This window comes from Lichenostomus cassidix, chromosome 1Aa (assembly GCF_008360975.1).
Source record: "Lichenostomus cassidix isolate B80296 chromosome 1Aa, HeHo_3.0, whole genome shotgun sequence".
NCBI lineage: Eukaryota > Metazoa > Chordata > Aves > Passeriformes > Meliphagidae > Lichenostomus > Lichenostomus cassidix.
This window is the reverse complement of record NC_139480.1, coordinates 46000355-46016640: the sequence shown is the minus strand read 5'-3', so window position 1 is coordinate 46016640 and position 16286 is coordinate 46000355. Positions and strand designations below refer to the sequence as shown.

Below are 16286 nucleotides of genomic sequence, written 5' to 3'. Positions count from 1 at the left end.
CTTCTCATGGACAAGGTAAAATGTTTAAGCTAAAGACTATTCCGGGACATATATACAAAAAGTGGTAAGAATCGGTTATTTTCCCCTCACTCTTTATTTATTTGAATTTTTTATTTTCTTGAAGCATGCATGCTAATTGAACTATGTGACACTCCTAATTAGGATGTAACAAATTATTGCCTCGCATCTTTACTGTAAAAAAGGCTTAATACTGTTTCCATTTATTGGACAACTATTTGAACGTTTACATTTATTAGTAGTGAGAGCAATTGATTTGTCTTAAACTTGCAAAATATTCAAGGAGTTAATAATTACCATTGCTAGACTGATTAAACGCTTGAATTAAATTCTGTTTACGATTTCTTAATTTAAAGTTCTATAACCAAGACCAAAACGCTGTAGTGTACAAGCTCTTTTACAGAGTCTGTGGGTGGCTCTTAAAAGAGCCTTTGGGTTAACAGTGACGGCCCGAGACGCCCTACTTGGAGCTGGTGTACTTGGTGACAGCCTTGGTGCCCTCGGACACGGCGTGCTTGGCCAGCTCGCCGGGCAGCAGCAGCCGCACGGCCGTCTGGATCTCCCGCGACGTGATGGTGGAGCGCTTGTTGTAGTGCGCCAGGCGAGACGCCTCGCCGGCGATGCGCTCGAAGATGTCGTTGACGAACGAGTTCATGATGCCCATGGCCTTGGACGAGATGCCCGTGTCGGGGTGCACCTGCTTCAGCACCTTGTACACGTAGATCGAGTAGCTCTCCTTGCGGCTCTTCTTGCGCTTCTTGTCGCCCTTCTTCTGCGTCTTGGTCACCGCCTTCTTGGAGCCCTTCTTGGGCGCGGGCGCGGACTTGGCTGGCTCGGGCATTTTGGCAGCGCTTCTCCTCCCAGGGAACGCTCAGCACGTAAAATGGCCGCAGCGCCCGCGAGTTATAAAGGCGCCGTATGCAAATTACCGGCCTCAGCGCTGCGCAACGCGATTGGACCTTGGCTGGCGGGGCGTGTCCTTATCGCCGATTGGTCAGAATACGATCCGTCTGCTCATTGGTTGTTTCGGCTGAGCCCGGCTGCAGCCAATGGCGGAGGGCTCACCCCGCCCAGGGAAGGGATAAAAGGGGAGCGGTGGGTGCGTCAGGATGATTGTCTCGTTTCTGTAGAGTAGTGAGGCTGTGTTTGTGCTTTAGTGAACACCTCCAGCATGTCCGGCCGCGGGAAACAGGGAGGCAAAGTCCGGGCTAAGGCCAAGTCGCGCTCATCGCGAGCCGGGCTGCAGTTCCCCGTCGGTCGTGTCCATCGCCTGCTGCGGAAAGGTAACTACGCGGAGCGGGTGGGCGCTGGAGCTCCTGTCTACATGGCGGCCGTGCTGGAGTACCTGACGGCCGAGATCCTGGAGCTGGCGGGCAACGCGGCCCGCGACAACAAGAAGACGCGCATCATCCCCCGCCACCTGCAGCTCGCCATCCGCAACGACGAGGAGCTCAACAAGCTGCTGGGCAAGGTGACGATCGCGCAGGGCGGCGTGCTGCCCAACATCCAGGCCGTGCTGCTGCCCAAGAAGACTGAGAGCCACAAAGCCAAGAGCAAATAAATTCGGCGAGCAAAGTTAGTCAGACTTTGCACGGCGTAACATTTTAAACCAAAGGCTCTTTTCAGAGCCACCCACACAATCAGAAAAGAGTTGTTTTGCTTTGTTGGCAAAGGTGCTCTGGTGCTGAGTCTTCAATGATACTCCGTAAAAAGAGGTTCCGTATTTTAAAACTTTGTTTCTGCCGAAAAGGGCTGGTACATTTGCTTTCTAACTCACCTTGTTAAATTATTTCATTTGTAACGATTCATTTTTTTCGTTGTAACATTCAGTAAAAAACTTACACTCTCCTCACCTTTCATGGTTTCACTGAATACTCAAGGTGAAAACATGGGAGGGTAGCTAAACTAGGGGTGGGAGTGGCAAAAGCTGTGCAGCCTATAAATAATTGGGATACCGTCCCAAACCCTAGATGCAACTACATCTAACACCGAAGACAGGATTTTTAAATTTCCTTTGCAGACCTCCATTCTTTAACACATGCAAAGTTTCTCTATGACTCGAGTTAAATTTATGTAGATATAAAATTAGGTATACCTTGGGGGAAAATGGCTCTTTCTGATGTAGAACTTTGCGTAGTCAGACTTGCACTCTAACGCTACAGTGTAGCATTTCCACTCAGGCATGCCTTGCAGGGCTTCCACATTCCGATTTTAAAGGGATGCTTCGAACTTTCTACTCTTAAATGCCCTCAGTTTTCATTGCTACTCCTCTTACATCAGTTAACAGTGGGCAATATTATTGAGTTTTCTATATTGTTGGCACAAATATCACCCAAGAGCACAACCTTTAATCTATATTATCTATTATAAATTTTGAGAAGGAACTGTCTAGAGCATTTCTCTTGCTAGGATATTCCCAGAAACTTCATCTGATGCACTGCATTGTGGTGATTGGTCTTTGCTGCTCTTTTCATCCCCTGGAGAGAAGGAGGAGTGCTCTGGGCTTGGGGAAAGGCAATACTCTCACTGCCCCTCTCCTTGCCACCCACAAGCTGTAGCTGAGAGGCATTTTAGGCAGCATCGTGCCATGGCCAAAGGGGGACATCAGAGATCATTTGTGGAGAGAAACAAAAAGAAGAGAGCTGCTGGAACACCAGACTAATCTCTTAATGAGGGTATCAGTGTCTAAAGGTTTTGTTTGTAAGAAGGCACATTTAAGGTTGTAGTGGTTTTATTATAGTGTCTTATTGATCATCATTTGCTAGAGCCACACATCTCCCGGCCTTTATACTTCTCTTCCTTGAAAACTGCAATGGTAATTAAAATTCTGGTTTAACATGCATGAGCCTTCTATACTTAGTTTCCAGAAGAAATTTCCACATATATGTTTGTCAGAAACTTGCAGTCTGAGAATGGTTTGGGTTGGAATGGACCATTAAAGATAATATCATCCAAAATCCCTGCTGTGGGCAGGGACACCTTTCCTTTTTCAGGTTGCTCAAAGCCCCATCCAGCCTGACTCTGAATATCCTCTAGGGATGAGGCACCCACATTTTCTCTGGACAGCCTTGTCCAGTGTCCCACAACCCTCATTGCAAAAAATTTCTCACTTATGTCCAATCTAAATGTAGCCTCTTTTAGTTTAAAATCATTATCCTTCCTCTTGCCCCTACAGGCCTGAAAAGAAGTCTGCCTTTCCATATTGAAAGGCTGCTACAGGGTCTACCCAGAACCTGTTTTTCCTGTGGCTGAACAGCCATATCTCTCTCAGCCCTCCTTCGTGGGAGAGTTGACACAGTCCTCTGTGTGGCACTTCTCTGAGAGATTCATGTTTTCCTTAGGACATAATACCACAGAGCTGGATGCAGCTCTCCAAGTGGGGTCTCGTGAGAGCTGAGCAGAACAGGATGATCACCTCCCTTGACCTGTTGTTCAGACTGCTTTTGATTCAGCCCAGGTTGTCACCGAAACTGTGGGAAAAACAAAACCCCCCAACAATCTCTTTTAATGTTAGAGAGTCAAGGCATTACTTTATTATCTGGCCTGGATGTTGTTCTGGCCAGGATGTACCACAGAAATCATCTCATCCACACACAGCCCAGGTGTGCAGAGAGAATCATTCCATGATACATGGCTTTTACCCAATTTCTCAGATATTTTATGCAGTAAAAATACATAGAAAAGTATGGGGTCCATTGGTCCAAAGTTGAGCAAACCCCAAGTATTCAGTTTCCCATCGGATCTGAATCTCCTCACCTCTGATCTTAATTAGATTTTTCATTCTTCAATTTTCCTATCAGTCCTTTCCTGACCAGATGTCTTCACCCCTGCTGGAGGTGGTCTGGGGCAGATGTTTGTAGATAAACACTGATGTCCCTCTGATGTTCTGTTGATAGCCCTTTATCTTTTGGGTTCCTCCCAGTCTGATGATATGCTGAGTTTATCAGACCTCACCTGGTAGAACAATGACCTGGAAAGAAACTTAAACTGGTTTTCCTGGGGTAAAGACAAACAAACCCGTTTGACTAAAGTTATACAAAAATTTTAAACTGGTATATTTTCCAATAAGGTTATGATGGGCTTTCTGGGCCACAAGAGTGTGTCTCCAAGTCAAAGCACTGGAATTCCAGGGGTAGAGGTTTCAAAGCAGGAGTTGGCTTTCTGTGTGGACAAACTCCAGTGTGTGGAGATCAGAGTTGGTACCACAAGAGAGGGCTCTGTCCTCTGACTGTGGAGCCAAGTCCAACACATCTCCCCAAATTCTTCATGTCATCTGACCAGGAATTCATTATTTGCTTCAGAATTTCATTCCAAACACCTCTTATTACACTCATTCGTCTTCCCACCTCAGTAACTGGAGTTTAATCTTCTGTGATGCTGAGATCCATTCCTTAATACTCCCTAGTTCTGTTCTTAGCCAGTAGTGGTTTTAGCAGTTGCTAACCCTGTGTTGCCATCAACACTGATTGGGTCTGAAATGTAAAAGTCCTACAGGTCAGATGGATTATATGGTAAGAGTCCCAGAAAATCTCCTGGTTTCAAATTCCAGTGGATGAAGGAATGCAGCTAAGCCAGTTTAAATAAATGAATTTAACTTGTTTGCATATACAACAAGCAGTATGAAAGAGGAAATCCACATGACATGGTGCTTTAGCTGTGTTACAGAGTTCCAATGAACCTTCACATTCTAAAGAACTTGTGATGGAAAAAACCCCTCCAACCCAGGTCCCTCAAATGTTATAGATCACAGTTATGTTTGGGGATAACTCAGTAATATCAGTCTACATATCAAAAGATGTAAAACTGCATAGTTAAAAATTCGAGAGCTTTTCTACCCGTTTTCATCTATATTGCTTGCAATGCTAGGAAAAATGTAACTATCAAGCAGCTCTTACATTATTTTAGCTTGCATATTATTTATTACAATTATTATGGCTGTTGTAGCAGATACAGATATGAATTTAAATTGCCACTTAAGCTCTCAAGAAAATTATGAGCAGCTTTGAAGTCGGTTATAATACACTGATGCAATGATTTTTTTACTAATTACATACTCTCTTGTGCAGTCCTGGTGAGATGTTGCCTTATTGCAATAAACAAATGCAATTTACTCATTATAGTTTAATGAAGAACTAGGGTAACTGTCCTAATTAATGTGCACTTGAAAAGCTACAGATTTTTATTTTATTTTTTAATGGAGCTGAGTTTTGCAAAGGTTTCCTTTCTCATTTAACCCCTAGGGCTGTGTGCCCAAATTCATGAGGAAAATGCAGTATCTATAACATGAGGATTGGATACAAAACTTTGATTGATCCAAATAAAATTTTCTCTGATTAACAGTAGGAACAACTTTTTTAGGGATTATACTCAGCAGCAAAGTTTTCTTTCTACTTTAATTATTTTTGCCTAAGAAAGTGCTCTGATCCATGAGAGAATTGAATATGTCCCTAACAGAAACATCCGTGAGACGTGTCTGTGCACACTTTTAGCAACCTATCAGCAAGGCAGCCTTCTAGAAAGCATGATATTAAATTATGTCTAATATACTACATTTATTGAGGAAAGAGGTTTGCAATTGTTTTACTTACTTTAAGCTGCTGGTCTCAGCCTCTGCATTACCCATTTCTGGCAGAAATGGAAGGGGATTTTCCAAGTCTTGCAGTGGTTATACTGCTGGAAGGAAAAGTTATACTAGGATCCTCACTCTGCATTTAGGAAGACTCATGAATAAATTATTATTTTGACATTCTAAAAGATTTTGTGTAATTCAGTTTGGCTTTCTGAAGTATTCAGAATGTTTACACTTGCCTCAGGAAACACAGCTAAACACAGACCTTCAGATATAAAGAAACAAAGCAGACTTTGTGTAGCCAAATGGTAATGTTAGGCACCAGCCAGGCAGGTCCACTAGTGACAAATCTTCCAGTTAGTCTATAAACAGTCTTAGTTCATTCTGTTCAGTCAAAAAAGCAAACCTAGTCTAAATTAAATTAGTTTGCCTCATGTTGTATATGTGAGTGGCAATTCTTTATATTTGAAAGAAAAAGGAATTCACAGTGATACTTAGAACAAGATTTGTACTTTTTTGACACCTGTAACTGAACACACGACAATCTCAATCGCATTTCCCTCTGCATTTAAGGAATATTTATTTTCCATGAAATATTCTGGAGATGTTGTCACAGTCCTCTAAATTATGTTTAGGAACATATTGCCTAACACTATAGCCATATTACTTCTGTTCTGTGTAAGTAATATTTAAAACCTCAACAGATTTAATTTAGAAATACAGCCTCATAACTCTCTCGGTATTTATTCATTCACTTCACAAATACAGTCCAACATACTGTAAGCAGCACATATAACATGATTTTTGCGAAAATGTGAAATACACGGCAAAAATCTGGATTCCTCATTGGAATAAAAATTGTGTCGTTAGTGTTAATTTTTCAGATGTCATACAGACAGTTGTTTGTATTATCCGTAATGTTTTTTTTCGCTTGCTGCATCTTGGTGTACTCCAGAGGACACTTCTTTGAGAGGCTGGCAGCTGCCGGCAGCGAGCCCGGAGCCCTGCGGCCAGCGCTGCCCCTAGACCAGGCTGGACGTAGCCGAAAAGATGGTCCTTTCCTCGCTCTCAAACAGCCCCTCCGAATTGCCTCCAAGGAGTCTCGGATCTAAACATTTCCCACTGGAGCCCCTCACTGACTATTTCCCCTGCCGATTAAGGGCTTCGATCTCTGCTTCCCCTCGCACCGACCTGCAGTCGCTCCGTGCCAGCATGAGAGCGCGGAACGCTCCGTGCTCAGACCCCAGGGCCCCACGGAGGAGGGGGCAGCTGTGGGAGTGTCCGGTTAGACAAAGGAAACGTGAAGCCGCCACGGCCGAAGCGAACAAAGCGCTGCCCGGGAAAGGCTCCTCCGCCGGCTCCCCGCGAGCGGGAGGTGGAACATCGGCGGGGAGGGGCGGGAGCTCCGAGAGAGATCCCGCATTGGTCGGATTTTGCCGCAGACCCGCGGGGAGGGACGAGAAACGGGCGCCGCAGCCCGAAACGCGGGCCGGGGGACGCAGATCCTGTTCTTCGTACCGGCGGAGACCCAGAGCCGCCGCGGAACTGTTACCAGCGCACAGGGCTACGGGGTGGGACAGGAAAGCAACAAAGGAACGTGAGGGCTGACAGCGGGCAGGGACAGCACAGTGCGGCCTGACAATGACATGAACTCAGTTGGCTAGAAAATGGGGCTAAAAAGGCTAAGATTGTACATTAAATCCCTGTATGAGCCAACCACTTTAGAGTCAGGATTGCTGATCCTTGTGGGTTCCTTGCCTCCCCTCAGAATATTCTATGATTCCCTGACTGCCAGACGTGCGGAACGAGGCCAGAGCCCTCTCGGAAAGGGCGGAGCGGCCACGCGCTTCCGTGGGACACAGACGGGAAAGCGCCACGGCCGCGTCTCGCGAGTAGCCCGTGCTGCGCCAGGCAAGGGGAGCAGCGGGGCGGAGACTGGAGCCGAGACCACGCCTCCCTCTGCAGTTCTCAACCAGGTCGGACCACACGCAATATACACAGGCGCCGAAGCATTTTCTTTCACTCTCGTCTGGATTTTGTGACGTCCCAGCTATGTCTGGTCGTGGCAAAGGCGGCAAGGGGCTCGGCAAGGGCGGCGCTAAGCGGCACCGCAAAGTGCTGCGCGATAACATCCAGGGCATCACCAAGCCGGCCATCCGCCGCCTGGCTCGGCGCGGCGGCGTCAAGCGCATCTCGGGGCTGATCTACGAGGAGACGCGCGGCGTGCTGAAGGTGTTCCTGGAGAACGTGATCCGCGACGCGGTCACCTACACGGAGCACGCCAAGAGGAAGACTGTGACAGCCATGGACGTGGTGTACGCCCTCAAGCGCCAGGGTCGCACTCTTTACGGCTTCGGCGGTTAAACTCGTTTGGTGGTATAGCGTATCATTTTCAGAACACAAAGGCTCTTTTAAGAGCCACCCACAAATTTCAAAGAAAAAGAGCTAAAAATCGCTACTTGTGTGCAATAGTGTCGTTTTCTAAGCGTGTCTCGGGGGAAAAAAAACGGAAATGGGTTCTATTGTCCTTCGAGTTTCCCCCCAAATGCCACAGCTGCTTCCACCAGTGCCCTCTCGGTTTAAAGATGAATCCTCGCTTTCCGGAGGGGGGAGTGTCCTCATCTTGCTCCCGGGGCAATGCTCGGGTAGCGCATACATGCTTTACTGGGGGCTCCTGGCTTTAAAGGAAACAATTTTATCCAAATGCTGCCCTTTATTCCCCCATCCTGCTTTTCCTCGTTCTCCCCCGTACCGGACCACAACCCGCTCCACGCAGACCCGCTTTCGAAAGGGCAATGCAAGGGACGGACAGGCGAGAGTAAAGGGTGGGAGGTCGCGGGCAGCCGCGACTGCGGCAGACGCTCTCCCAGCTCCGGTTTCACCGCGAGAGGCTGCAAGGGGAGGCTCGTGAAATGGCGGCACTCTCCTCTCTGCCATTCGGTGGGCGGGACAGAGCGGGAAGGCAGGGGACAAGAAACAGCGAAGAGCAACCCCTAGCGCCCTTGGGACTGCAGAGCAAAGAGACTGCGAGCCCTGGGCTTTAAAGCCTTCCCGTACTTCCCCCCGTCCTGCTTGGAAGGCTCCCTGTTCTCTAGGCACCGCTGTCACCCGCACGCACCACATCCCTTCCCACCCTCCCAGCGCCCGGGGCTTTAAAAGCTGAATCTCACAACCATTAACACATACGGGGCGCGAGGGGAGAGCAGAGCTGGACACTACAGGACGCCCGCATTCCCCGCATCATCCCAGAATTGACCCTGCCTAGAGCACGGAAAAGCGCTTGGCACGGGCTGCTCGTGCCTGCACCGCGACACAGAGACAACAGCTCTCTCCGGTGGCTTTGTGGTGGCTCTTAAAAGAGCCTTTCGGTTTACTTGTAGAAGAGTAGGAGACTCAGGCGCGCTCGCCGCGGATGCGGCGCGCCAGCTGGATGTCCTTGGGCATGATGGTGACGCGCTTGGCGTGGATGGCACACAGGTTGGTGTCCTCGAAGAGCCCCACCAGGTACGCCTCGCTGGCCTCCTGCAGCGCCATCACGGCCGAGCTCTGGAAGCGCAGGTCGGTCTTGAAGTCCTGCGCGATCTCGCGCACCAGCCGCTGGAAGGGCAGCTTGCGGATCAGCAGCTCCGTCGACTTCTGGTAGCGCCGGATCTCGCGCAGCGCCACCGTGCCGGGCCGGTAGCGGTGCGGCTTCTTCACGCCGCCCGTGGCCGGCGCGCTCTTGCGGGCAGCCTTGGTGGCCAGCTGCTTGCGGGGCGCCTTCCCGCCCGTCGACTTACGCGCTGTCTGCTTTGTGCGCGCCATGACAACCACTCACGCTATTCAACCTCAAATAACGAGAAGTTGCTTCTGCGAGCCATATTTATACCTCCCGGGACCCCGCCTCCCGCCGGTGATTGGTCAAAAAAGGGTGGAATTTAATTGGGCAACAGTTGAAGTATTGTAGCCTTTTCAAACGGAGTTAATTATGTTTCATTTCTCCTAGGGAAAACTTACCATGTTACAATGTTATTTTTTTTTGTTTTTTTTTAATTGTGTATTTTTTTCTAATGTTCCTTTTTCTCGGAGATATTTCGGAATCCGAATGGTACTTACAGCTCTGTATTTAAAGCAATGTAATGACTTATATCACCTGAACAGAAAAATCCCCTAACCCTTCAAAAACCCCACACCAAATCAAACCAACCACCCAAACAAATAAAAAAAAGAAACCCCACTGAACCAAACTGAACCAAAAAAACCAACATGCCATTTCTAATTTCTTCTTGCTTATGGGGTACCTAATAAAGTTTGATGTATCCCATTTCTCCCTAAATGCAAGTAAGTATGGGAGAACAAAATAAAGCAAGCAGTTATAGAGACAAGACTATTTCAGGGAGTAAACCAATCACATGGACAGTATCTGATCAACATTTCTAGGAAAATAATGTTTTATATTTACCCACTTTTGGTAGCAGAATAATTTTGGGCATTTCATGGGAAGAATTGTCTTGAAGAGGGACATAATTATTAAAGGAAAGTGGCTAAAAAGCGCAAATGTCGGCTCGGAAGAGAGGGAAGATAAAAGAACAGCCAGTTGTGGGATAATGATTTAAGAACTGAGCTCAGCAAAGCAAGGGTTAATGCGGGACTTTCAAACTGTCCCAATGAGCTCGGCGGGTTCCACAAGCCAATCAAAGAGCAGCGCTCTTATATAAAAAGGAGCGGTAAGGCTGTTCGTAGTCAGTAAAGGGCTGTTGATTGCTTGTAACCGGAGGGTATAAGGGTGGCGGTATGGCGCGCACAAAGCAGACAGCGCGTAAGTCGACGGGCGGGAAGGCGCCCCGCAAGCAGCTGGCCACCAAGGCTGCCCGCAAGAGCGCGCCGGCCACGGGCGGCGTGAAGAAGCCGCACCGCTACCGGCCCGGCACGGTGGCGCTGCGCGAGATCCGGCGCTACCAGAAGTCGACGGAGCTGCTGATCCGCAAGCTGCCCTTCCAGCGGCTGGTGCGCGAGATCGCGCAGGACTTCAAGACCGACCTGCGCTTCCAGAGCTCGGCCGTGATGGCGCTGCAGGAGGCCAGCGAGGCGTACCTGGTGGGGCTCTTCGAGGACACTAACCTGTGTGCCATCCACGCCAAGCGCGTCACCATCATGCCCAAGGACATCCAGCTGGCGCGCCGCATCCGCGGCGAGCGCGCCTAAGTTTCCTACCTTATTACAAGTAAACCGAAAGGCTCTTTTAAGAGCCACCACAAAGCCACCGGAGAGAGCTGTTGTCTCTGTGTCGCGGTGCAGGCACGGGCAGCCCGTGCCAAGCGCTTTTCCGTGCTCTAGGCAGGGTCAATTCTGGGATGATGCGGGGAACGCGGGCGTCCTGTAGTGTCCAGTTCTGCTCTCCCCTCGCGCCCCGTATGTGTTAATGGTTGTGAGATTCAGCGTTTAAAGCCCCGGGCGCTGGGAGGGTGGGAAGGGATGTGGTGCGTGTGGGTGAGAGCGATGCCTAGAGAACAGGCAGCGTTCCAAGCAGGACCGGGGGAAATACGGGAAGGCTTTAAAGCCCAGGGCTCGCAGTCTCTTTGCTCTGCAGTCCCAAGGGCGCTAGGGGTTGCTCTTCGCTGTTTCTTGTCCCCTGCCTTCCCGCTCTGTCCCGCCCACCGAATGGCAGAGAGGAGAGTGCCGCCATTTCACGAGCCTCCCCTTGCAGCCTCTCGCGGTGAAACCGGAGCAGCGAGAGCGTCTGCCGCAGTCGCGGCTGCCCGCGACCTCCCACCCTTGATCCCAGTGAAGCGCTAACATGTTGTGTTGCCCTCGCATTGTTCCGCGAATAATATCACGACACTCCCCCCTCCCGAGAGCGAGGATACCCTTTTCAACGCAGGGGCACTGGTGGCAGGAGCTGAGGGGTTTGGGGGGGACGAATCAAAGGACAACAAAATTCCCTTTATTCCCTCCCCAACATTCACTGAGGGAAATTTAAATATTGCACACAAATAGTGCTTTTTAGCTCTTTTTCTTTGAAATTTGTGGGTGGCTCTTAAAAGAGCCTTTGTGTTCTGAAAGCCTTAAGCTTTACCATCAATCGAGTTTAACCGCCGAAGCCGTAAAGAGTGCGACCCTGGCGCTTGAGGGCGTACACCACGTCCATGGCTGTCACAGTCTTCCTCTTGGCGTGCTCCGTGTAGGTGACCGCGTCGCGGATCACGTTCTCCAGGAACACCTTCAGCACGCCGCGCGTCTCCTCGTAGATCAGCCCCGAGATGCGCTTGACGCCGCCGCGCCGAGCCAGGCGGCGGATGGCCGGCTTGGTGATGCCCTGGATGTTATCGCGCAGCACTTTGCGGTGCCGCTTAGCGCCGCCCTTGCCGAGCCCCTTGCCGCCTTTGCCACGACCAGACATATCGCCGATGTCACAAAGCCCAATTCACTGTAATACAAAAAGATTCGGCGCCTGAGTATATTGCGTGTGGTCCGACCTGGTTGAGGACTGCGGCGGGGCGGGCTCTCCCGCGCGCCCTTCCCCCGCGGCTCTGGCCGATCCCCCATCGCTCCCGCGCGCTGCCCGCTCGTGCTCTTTGCCCCGCCCCGGGAGAACAAACGGCTCCCCTAGCGAATCCCGGGCGGCTCTGCGCATGCGCTCCGCGCTCGGCCCGGCTGCTGCCCGCGGGGCTCTCGGTGCGGCGGAGCTGCAGCAAAACCGCCCGTGGCGGCGGGACGGGAGAGCCGCGTCCCTCCCGCGCTTCGGCGCCTCCAGCGCTCTGAGCCCCATCACAGGGCCCGGCTGGGCAGGGGAGAGAGTGAGCACCATGGTCTTGCTACTGCAGTAAATTCACCCGTTACTGCTGAGAAGCCGGACTAATGTGCTGCTTTTTTGTTTGTTTGTTCTCTGTTTTTCTGAGGACGACACGTTTTTGGGGTTTTTTTGGGTTTTTTTTTTGTTTTTTGCAATGAGGAAGGCTTGCATTTCCCGCCTTGCTGACTTAATTATGTGGCTTCGTTGTGTTCACGGGACTGACATGCTAATGAAGGAACAGATTCGTGTCTCTTGCTAATGCACCCATGAATAATCTGCATTATGTCATGTGCTTTTAAACATGTTGCAAATGTTTCATCATTGTCATGGTCCTATTATTTACTGGGACATTATAAAGCATTAATTATTCTGCTTCTTTCTTCATGTTGCCTTGCTTTTTGAATACAAAAATTCATCTGGAGATGTTATTTTGTTCTGGGGTTCCTGTTGGCTGCATGAGTCCATTCTGCTGCAGTGACTCCTGAAAGTCTTCACGCTTTCCATGTGCAACCTATTTTTCTGCCTGAGTTATTATTTAAATTTACCATTAATATATATTTGAGGTCTTTTTACTTCATTCTCGAAGGATCATCAAATAAATGCTATTCCATACAGTTGCTATATCCCATCCCTTTCCCGTGGTAATTATACCTGTGTGCAGTGCACAGTTTTGGGGTTTTTTCACTGGTCAGGTATTTCTCATTTTGTTTGATCCTCCCATCTTTTCCGTATTTCCAGTGGATGCCCCCTAGCATATAATGCTTCTTGAATGTGAAAAGGTTTTGCTTGGTAATTTCACACACTTTTGCATATAAGCCATCACTGTTTTGTGGATTTTGTTTGTCCTGTTTCACCACTTTTTCTTGCAAGTTCTCTTTCTCAGGGAAGACAATGAAAATGGGGACTTGGAGGTTATTTTTCCTTTCTCTGTAGACTTTTGGTATGTATGTTATTTAATTCAGGTTATGCTTGGCCACTACTGTGATAAGTATTTTCATATGTAGATAGCCAGATGGTGTTTATATCAGTTTATATATATTGATATCAAATGAATTGTTCTACAGATCTAGGAAAGACATATTTATCTCTGTATATCAACATTCATGATGCTATTAGGACAGATGAAACCCTCCCAGCTGTCGTGGTCTAACCCCAGCCAGCAAGCAAGAGCCATGGAGGCATTCACTCATTCCCCCACCAGTGGGACTGGGGAGAGAATCAGAAAGGTAAAATCAAGAAAACTCATGGGTTGAGGTAAGGACTGTTTAACAGACAAAGCAGAAGCAGCACTCACATGCAAGAAAACCAAACCAAAGAATTAATTCACCACTTCCCATGGGCAGAGAGGTGTTCAGCCATCTCTGGGAGAGCAAGGCCCCATCACTGTAATGGTGACTTGGGAAGAAAAATGCCATCACTTCAGAAGTCTCCCCCTTCCTCCTTCTTCCCCCCACTTTCTACAGTGAGCATGGTGTGACATGGTCTGCAGTATCCTTTTGCTCAGTTGGAGTCACCTGCTGTGACTGTTCCTCCTTCTCCATGCACCCTCAGCCTTCTTGCCAACGTGGCAGTATGAAAAGCAGGAAAGGCCTTGGCTCTGTGTGAGCCCTGCTCAGCAATAACAGAAACATCACTATGTTATCATAGACAAATTCTCAAGACAAATTCTAAACATCACCATATACAAGCCACTGTGAAGAAAATTAACTCCAACCCAGCCAAAACCAGCACGATTAGAATCACTGTCTTTGCACTGTATTTATCAGTACACTAACTGGAAGGAAAAAACCCAAAGATTTACAGGCAGTCTTTCCCCTGCTGTCACCACATTTATGTATTACAGCTTAGATAGAACACAACAGAGAACTCAGTAAAACTTCTGCATTACTATAAAGCATATTATTCCCTGCCTGCTACTGCTCTCAGTATTTGATATCACATACCTTTTCCTTGGCAGTGGTGAGTGCAGTTTTCCCTATATTTATCTATACTCAGATGACCTATTTTGGTCTCTTCAGGAGTGCTATAAGAATTATATTTACTTTCTCATGGGGCATATTTGGTTTTAATCAGGTTATGTTTTGCACATCTCTATAGCATCGTTTTCATTTCACCCAATTACTTCAACTGTATAGGTGCTAATAGTCTTGTAGATGATCCAATTGAACATTTTGATTTCATTTATGTGGTTTAATGAGAATAGCAAACTGCAAACTGCCCTGTTAATCTCCCTTGCCCAGTGCTGATTGGCACTTTGTCAAAAAGTTACAAGCTCTTTTAGTATCCATTTCTTGATGCTTTTTAGCTCACTAGATCTCTTTGTGTGGTGCTTATTGAGCTGTTAATATTTTTTCCATGGAATTTAACCTTTGATTACTTTAAAGTCATATTTTCATGATCCTCTCTGTATTAGACCACTTTAAATAATTAGACCTCTTTAAATTATCAAGTTTTTATCATTATGCAGGGTCCATTACTTCTTAAGTATTCTTAAAGACAACTTGTATGAAGAACTACAAGTATCAATGTAATTTGTTCATAAGCAATAGTATAGCTTCAAAGGAATAAACCCCACAGATTATTAAGAGTGAATTTTTATTATGGACAATATTACACAGAATCCTTGTAGATATGACAGTACTATACAAGTACAAAGAATAGATTCATGCATTACAATATGCTTGGGTAATTTGAGGAAATATTCTATCTTTCATGACTGTCCAAGTCGAGTAATGCTTACTGAAATTTATATTTTCCACACCAAGTAGCTTAATTTTCTTGTTTTTATCATAGCATATTTTGTGTGTTACTTTTCTAAACTTCTCACCAGCATCTGTAGGTATAAAATAACAATGTGTATATTATTGAAGTATTAAGACACTTCTGAAGATAGTTAAACCAAAATTAAACCAAAGGGAAGGGCATACATCCTGTTTACAGGAACTCAAACCTTTCAGTGTTATGGAAAAGAAAAAAGAGTTGTAAGCAATCTGAATTTACTGAATTATGCAGTAAGCCTTTATTTCCAAATATGACATTTTTTATTTTATGGCCAGTCTCATGTTTTATTGCCAGTGCTCATCCTTCACTCTCATCTACATGGATTGTTTTGTTACTCAGAACCTCCAAGTGAGGTACTGTGTTACAAATAATGTGGGGGTTTTGTTTGGTTTTTGGGGCTTTTTTTCATAATTAACTTTTCCTGTTAATCAAGGCAGTATGAGAAGGACAAGAGCAAAAAGTTTTCTTGGTCAGGTAGCATTAGTTGGAAGAGCCCTGAGCTGTCCCAGGATGTGGGAAGGCAGTCAGGGCACATTGGAGTGAAGGCACAGCTTGGGTGATGGCAAGAATGAGTGAGAGAACAATTCCATTACTTTGCCCACTCTAGGAGTGTCAGCAGATTTTAGCATTCTACTTCCCTCTGTGTCTGCTTTCAATCTCTCATCATGACATCCCTCCCAATACTCCTGTCCTTCCCAAAAGACAACAATCCCATTGAGGAGGCTATTGAAATAATGTGAGTTTCAGTATTTGTTTTCTTGTTAATGGTCTGCTTTTCAGAAAACCTGTTTAGTTGTTAGCTGAACTGGAGTTACTGATGTCTCAGTGGATCTGCCAGCACATGTAGTTTCAGATCCTTAGGAGAATTAATATTGACTTAGAAAGTCTCTGTGGTATGTTTTTAAAATCATCTGAAAGTATCCTGATAAAAATACTGAAAATTGGAGATACAGATTTAGCTCATCTCCTAAAGCAAAAGCTTATGATAGCGCTACTTTATTCAGATGAGAAATTAGTGAGGGAAAGGAATAATCTTTTTTTGCATCATCTTCCTAGGGAAATAGAAGTGTTCCCGGAGCATTTTCACATAAAATATACAAACTAAATGTACCAACTAAAAACAGATGTATTTTCACCTAGAGTGAC

At 47.0% G+C, this 16286-nt stretch overlaps 6 protein-coding genes and 1 long non-coding RNA gene across 8 annotated transcripts; 3 read left to right on the top strand and 4 right to left on the bottom strand.

The window, feature by feature from the left end:
- Nucleotides 1–401: 401 nt before the first annotated feature.
- Nucleotides 402–895, bottom strand: LOC146443629 (histone H2B 1/2/3/4/6). The gene has a single exon (XM_085047687.1). The coding sequence runs from the start codon at nt 857–859 to the stop codon at nt 479–481; it is 381 nt and encodes a 126-aa protein (XP_084903813.1). The 5' UTR covers nt 860–895; the 3' UTR covers nt 402–478.
- Nucleotides 884–1870, top strand: LOC146443628 (histone H2A.J). The gene has a single exon (XM_085047677.1). The coding sequence runs from the start codon at nt 1190–1192 to the stop codon at nt 1577–1579; it is 390 nt and encodes a 129-aa protein (XP_084903803.1). The 5' UTR covers nt 884–1189; the 3' UTR covers nt 1580–1870.
- Nucleotides 1871–3714: 1844 nt separating this feature from the next.
- On the bottom strand, nt 3715–7288 carry LOC146443627 (uncharacterized). 2 transcript variants are annotated; one of them, XR_014848816.1, is made up of 3 exons: nt 6779–7288; nt 5607–5688; nt 3715–3988 (listed from the first exon to the last, which is right to left on the bottom strand). It is a non-coding gene; the product is annotated as an uncharacterized LOC146443627 (long non-coding RNA). The 2 variants fall into 2 exon arrangements; XR_014848815.1 differs by having other exon boundaries at nt 5607–5691; nt 6779–7287.
- Nucleotides 7289–7605: 317 nt separating this feature from the next.
- LOC146443626 (histone H4) lies at nt 7606–8045 on the top strand. Its single transcript, XM_085079679.1, has one exon. It carries the CDS (start codon nt 7640–7642, stop codon nt 7949–7951), a length of 312 nt encoding a protein of 103 aa, XP_084935805.1. The 5' UTR covers nt 7606–7639; the 3' UTR covers nt 7952–8045.
- Nucleotides 8046–8926: 881 nt separating this feature from the next.
- Nucleotides 8927–9405, bottom strand: LOC146443625 (histone H3). Its single transcript, XM_085079667.1, has one exon. The coding sequence runs from the start codon at nt 9389–9391 to the stop codon at nt 8981–8983; it is 411 nt and encodes a 136-aa protein (XP_084935793.1). The 5' UTR covers nt 9392–9405; the 3' UTR covers nt 8927–8980.
- Nucleotides 9406–10324: 919 nt separating this feature from the next.
- LOC146443624 (histone H3) lies at nt 10325–10821 on the top strand. The gene has a single exon (XM_085079654.1). The coding sequence runs from the start codon at nt 10361–10363 to the stop codon at nt 10769–10771; it is 411 nt and encodes a 136-aa protein (XP_084935780.1). The 5' UTR covers nt 10325–10360; the 3' UTR covers nt 10772–10821.
- A 742-nt stretch (nt 10822–11563) lies between these two features.
- LOC146443623 (histone H4) lies at nt 11564–11990 on the bottom strand. The gene has a single exon (XM_085079641.1). The coding sequence runs from the start codon at nt 11964–11966 to the stop codon at nt 11655–11657; it is 312 nt and encodes a 103-aa protein (XP_084935767.1). The 5' UTR covers nt 11967–11990; the 3' UTR covers nt 11564–11654.
- Between the last annotated feature and the right edge of the window lie 4296 nt (nt 11991–16286).

Coding starts and splice junctions, on each gene's coding strand:
- LOC146443623 (XM_085079641.1), bottom strand. CDS start 11,966: ATGTCTGGTCGTGGCAAAGGCGGCAAGGGGCTCGGCAAGGGCGGCGCT.
- LOC146443625 (XM_085079667.1), bottom strand. CDS start 9,391: ATGGCGCGCACAAAGCAGACAGCGCGTAAGTCGACGGGCGGGAAGGCG.
- LOC146443626 (XM_085079679.1), top strand. CDS start 7,640: ATGTCTGGTCGTGGCAAAGGCGGCAAGGGGCTCGGCAAGGGCGGCGCT.
- LOC146443624 (XM_085079654.1), top strand. CDS start 10,361: ATGGCGCGCACAAAGCAGACAGCGCGTAAGTCGACGGGCGGGAAGGCG.
- LOC146443628 (XM_085047677.1), top strand. CDS start 1,190: ATGTCCGGCCGCGGGAAACAGGGAGGCAAAGTCCGGGCTAAGGCCAAG.
- LOC146443629 (XM_085047687.1), bottom strand. CDS start 859: ATGCCCGAGCCAGCCAAGTCCGCGCCCGCGCCCAAGAAGGGCTCCAAG.